At 37.4% G+C, this 5,408-nt stretch overlaps 1 protein-coding gene across 1 annotated transcript in view; it reads left to right on the top strand.

Moving 5' to 3' along the window:
• The window catches only part of NAPB (NSF attachment protein beta), a 61,972-nt gene that overhangs the window by 33,578 nt on the left and 22,986 nt on the right, over positions 1-5,408 (top strand). The window contains 3 exon segments of the mRNA XM_045295255.1: positions 204-320; positions 1,996-2,042; positions 2,201-2,278. Of these exon segments, the coding sequence (XP_045151190.1) occupies positions 204-320; positions 1,996-2,042; positions 2,201-2,278 (242 nt within the window).

Genomic DNA, 5,408 nt, shown 5'->3' with positions numbered 1-5,408 from the left:
TCTACTCTGTCCCATAGGGCCAACATGAGTCTTAAGTGATTTGATAGCAATGAGGTTTTCTTGAGTGAGCTAACATACTTATATGCTTCTGATTGAGATGCTACTTTTTCAATAAAATAGGACATTTATAGGGGTGGAACCTAGGGCTGTTTCATAAGGTCACTTAGTTCCTCTATGTCTAAGTGTAAAATCTTCTTTTTCAGCATCTGGAAATGCATTTTGTCAAGCAGCCAAGCTCCATATGCAGCTGCAGAGCAAACATGATTCTGCTACCAGTTTTGTGGATGCTGGAAATGCTTATAAAAAGGCAGACCCACAAGGTAAGACACAGCTGTACATGTTGTGTATCATCTCTCGGACCCATCTGTCAGTATTGCTATTGTCAGGTGTATGTTAAAGTAAGTATATGCTCGAGTCGTTTATCATAGGTGATACTGTTGGGCCTTTTTCAATGTCCTGGTAGAAAGGAATTTCTGTACTTTGGAATAGTAGATATTTTTTTAACATTAGGAATAGTTTCTTAATCATTTGGGCCTTTAGTGTTATTCTGGCTATTTGTTCATTTACTCTTAAATATGTAGCTTCTTACAAATATTTAGTGAGTTTTAAGATCTAGTTAATGTGAAATTGTATTACTAGAATGCTTATAAGCAGCTCTTATTCACATTATTCATCTTTTTAAAAAATATATTTTTCAAAATATTTGTGTAAAAAAATATTTCAAGTTGTGAAATATTGTGTTAATTTCTTTTTTAGTCAGAAAAGTGTCACACTTAGCATGTGTACTGAAAACTTCTGAGTTTCTCCCTTTTTTAGCAGAAATCCCACTTTCATAAGTATGTCATAAAGAAATGAGGTGCTTTCCAAGACTTTTGTGTAAAGATTAATTACAGTTTATTTCCAGAAATGAAGAACTGGTATCACCCTAAATGCGCAGTGAGAAAGGATGGTGCCAGCAGAAGGCGTCAGTACTTACGAACATGATTCTGGCATTGTTTTCTGTGGATTCAAAGAATCCTCCGTTGGATAGTAAATAGTCACAGAATAACTATTGAGGAAACCACGTGAAACTTAATATATAATCCAAATTTCAGAAGAGGTTTACACTCCAGGAAACACATTTTGAAAAACAAGAGGAGGAGAATGCATCAAAATTTTAACATTGGATTTCAGAGGATTTATAGATGGCTTATTTTTCACTATATATTTTTTGAATATTTAAAAATATAACATTGAATCCATATTTTTACATAATTTATGTAAAATTACCTTTCAAATTTATTCTTAATGTTAATTTATTTAATTTTCTTGTCAAACCTTTTCACTTTATATCTCTTTTAAACTAAAAGTAATAAGCTTGGAGCTATGAACCATATGCCAGGATACCATCATTTTATGTCATGAAAAAGTTGTCACTTCACTGTCTTACAATTTTAGTTAATAAGCATTATCATTTATTGATTTTTTTTTTTCCTTTTGTGAATGTGTTTACACCAAAAGTTAACATCTTTGTACATTGTACAAAATGTTGACTTCTCTTAAGTGTTGTCTAGACTTGAATTTTGATTTTGGCTGCATGAAGAATAGGACCTGTTGGAATCTTTCTTATGAAGTGATACTGTCTCCAAAAATAAGTTACATATTGACAGTTACATTTAAAATTTATCAGTGTTGCTGACAACCCACCATGGTTTTATTGTCTCTGTAGGCTGATCCTTCACCTGCATGGAGTCCTCACTTTAAATTTAAGAGTAAGAGCTAGTATTGGCTTCAACTGCAATTTTCTAAATTACACAGTAGCCTCTATGAACAAAGCTATGTTGATGAGTCTGGACTTCTGCATGATTTGTGTTTGCTTTTCACTAATTAACCTACCCTCCCTCCACCCCAAAATTGTACCTCATTAAAGTTCTAATAGCCAAGAAGACAGTTTCACTTGAGCTCTCTTTGACTGAATGGAATTTTCATTGTTTTTCTTAAATGCCTACGCTGCAGAGGCTATCAACTGCTTAAATGCAGCCATCGACATTTACACAGACATGGTAAGACATTGTACTGCTTGGATGGATGGCTGTGGGGTGGAATCCTTGACATGACTTATGGTTGTGCTCTTTTGTCATTCCTACTCAAACTGATTGACACGCAAATAGGTTTTTAGAAACAGAAGATGTGACTCTCTCTTTTTTTCTTTTTCCACCAGGGAAGATTTACAATTGCAGCCAAGCACCATATTACTATTGCAGAAATCTATGAGACTGAGCTTGTTGACATTGAGAAGGTAAGCAGTCAACAGGATTCGTTATAAACTTGCTGCAAAACTGATAAATCAGTTGACGTTAGAACTCTATCCTCTTGAAGAGGCTTTTGGGAGGAGCTGCTGGAGGGCCCCCAGATTTAGGGCTCAATAGATATATTGTTTTCCTGTAAAGCATGTCTTAAGACATGAGAATTGGTTAAATTTGATTAATTCCCCCTGTTACTCCATTTGTCTGGTTCGTTTAAAAATACTGATATTGCCAAAAGAATCTTCAATTCTGTCATTATGGGCTCTGTCATTAAGGTCACTCTTGTCACTAACAAACGTGTGGTTAAGTGCTTTTAAAGTTCTGCAGACATTTTTATACCTTTAAAATAAAGGCTGTGACCATAGAGGAGAAGGTAGGTGAATGCCACTTAGCTCCCTATGTTTCACATAGGTCTGGTTATCTGAGCTATGGTTTAGAATGACAGGAGAAAGGAGGAATTAGGTAACCTTTAATGTGCACTTATTTATTCTGAGACTTTGTATTTTGTGGCATTCTATGAATTTATGCTCATTTCATTACTCTCTAAAACTGGCCCAAACGCTGCTGTTCCTGTCAATTGCATCAGCGCTTCTGTCTGCAGAGCTCTTCACAAATGTCTACATGGCAAACTAGGGATTACCAGCAGAGATGAAGTGTGCCTCAGTGAGAAGGAAGCACATTGTCAGACCCCAGAGTCTGTTTTGTCTCAGATTTGAGACAAATGTTGGTATAAAGGTGTCCTGTTACGTACCATGGTGTGATTCAGAAAGAGAAAGGTGTTATGCAGGAGATAATGAATGATTATTGTCACAATAATGAATGCATGCTCACAGAGATTAACATTCCATCCTATCTGACTGAATCATATAATCAGATAGTTGCGCACTCCTCTGTTTGCTCTCTCACCTTGGTTTCTAGGACTCCATGTGCTCACCCAGTCTTCCTGTCACATCAGTGACCACTCTCCCAGACTCCTTTGTTGCTTCCTCCTCTTCTCACCAGCTAGCATGAGGTGTCCTGGGGTTTAAAACCCGCAGTCCTATCTCTTAATTCCTTGATGAGTTCTTAGACTCACTTAGCATTTACCTTTCAATATTGTCAGTGTGCCAGTTGCTTGCCAATCTAGCTTTGACCCAGACCTCCCCAAACCCCAGATTTCTCTGTCCATTTGCTTCAACTCTCTACATGTGCTCAACAGTCATCTAACCCAGCATGTCTACCCTGAATTCTAATCTCACCTCCCACCCAGCGCTCCCCTCCTAACCACAGACTCTCTTTCTGTCTCTCTCCACATCTAGGGCTCCCTAATCAGTGTCTCCCCAGCTTGTGCTTGGTCTGGTCTTTAATTTCTCCTCTCTCCCCACCCCCACTCCTGCACAAGTGTACCAGGACAATTGAAGTGATCCATACAATTGGTAAATCTTATTCTCTTTCTCTGATGTTTACAACCTTGCATTGGTCCCTACTTCACACAGGAACAGCTCAAGCCTTCCAGATGATCTCTAAAGCCCCGCTAGTTTTACCACCGCCACCTCAGACCTCTTCTGTTACTCTTTTCTTCATCAGACCTGCTCCAGCCACACTGGTCTCTTTGTTGCTCCTTATGCATTCCAAGTGGCTCCTGCTTCAGGACCTTTGCATTAGCTCTTCTATCTGCCTGCAAAGCTCGTCATAAATATCCACATGGCTAACTTTCCACATTCTTAAAGTTTGCATGGCTAACTTTCCTGTATCCTTCAAATGTTTTCTATAAATCTACTAGGATGACCTAGTTAAAATTAAAACCATGCTCCTTTCAAGAATACCCAGGAACCTACTTGCCAGCTTTTCCTTTTTGCCTCCTCAGAGCACATGTCCCCTTACTTATATCATGTTCTGTGATGTGCTTCCTCATCATCCTGCTTTTGCATTGTCTCTTCCTCTCCGTTAGAGTGGCTGTCCATGGCAGCTAGGAGCTTTCTGGTTTCCTGTTTCATCCCAGTAGCTCAGAACTATGGAACTGGGTTTCTAAGTCTTTGTTGAATAAAACTAGTGCCCACATCTCTTCCCTAGCAATCTACTCCCAAAACAAATGAAGCCTTTCAGTCTTTGGTCAGAGAAGCATCCCTGCATCCCTTAGTCAGTGGTAAACTTGAGCTGACATTGTTCCTATTTCCCTTCTGATTTCATGCTGACCACTAGGTTTTGGTTATACAGGTCAAACTCTGTCCACACTTTAGAAGTCATTATTTGTCTGTTTTTCATAATATGTCCTGCTTTTCTGAGGATAGCCTCCAATCTTCTTGATTTCATTAATGACATCCTGTGTGTATGTAAACATTTTTTTGTACAGATGTTCACTGTAAATCCTTGCAGAAACTGATAGAGCACATAACATGCCCTAGTGTAAAATTGATGATGTATTAGTGAAGAGAGAATCTGGCATATTTATTTGGTCAGGGTGTCTGGGATAGACATAATCTAGTTAATTTGAATGCGTATTGGGAGGTGGAAAGCATCTGTGACCAGACTGCTTTTGTCAGCTGCTATCAGTCAACTTCGTTTTCCACTATGTCTTTTTTAAAAAATGACTTGATGTAGTTTCTGGAATATCCTTTACCTCGCGTTGTCCCTACTGTTCTGTGAATTGGCAGTAGGTGGCATCTTTCATTGAGATAGATTATGCCTTTGTAAGCAGTATTACGAAGAATATAACTGAGCAGGTAACACACAGGACTAACATGTTATATAACCTGATGCTTGGGCTCCTGTGTTATTTAGAAATATTGTCTTATCTTCCCTGGTTGTACTAGCTAATTTGTGGTCAGTTATATATGAAATTTAAATTTGATAAATTAGTTACACAAAGGTATCTTATATTTGGTTTGTTAACAATACATTTTTTTGCTTTTAATGTCCATTTTCTGATTTATTCACATATTTTGGCCATTAAAAAATGAAATGTGAAATTCCACACACTCAGAGATTGCTTCATGAAGTAAACTACTGATAATGCAATAATAAATCTGTTCTCTTTAAATGGTCTTTTTTTTTTTCTTTTAAAAATAATTTTATTATTTTTATTTTTTTATAATCATTTTATTGGGGGCTCTTACAACTCTTATCACAATCCATACATATATA

The sequence above is a fragment of the Echinops telfairi genome, unplaced genomic scaffold (assembly GCF_000313985.2).
Source record: "Echinops telfairi isolate 266 unplaced genomic scaffold, ASM31398v2 ScPeMD7_5592;HRSCAF=6446, whole genome shotgun sequence".
NCBI lineage: Eukaryota > Metazoa > Chordata > Mammalia > Afrosoricida > Tenrecidae > Echinops > Echinops telfairi.
The sequence above is the reverse complement of the archived record's forward strand: the minus strand, read 5'-3'. Positions and strand labels throughout refer to the sequence as shown.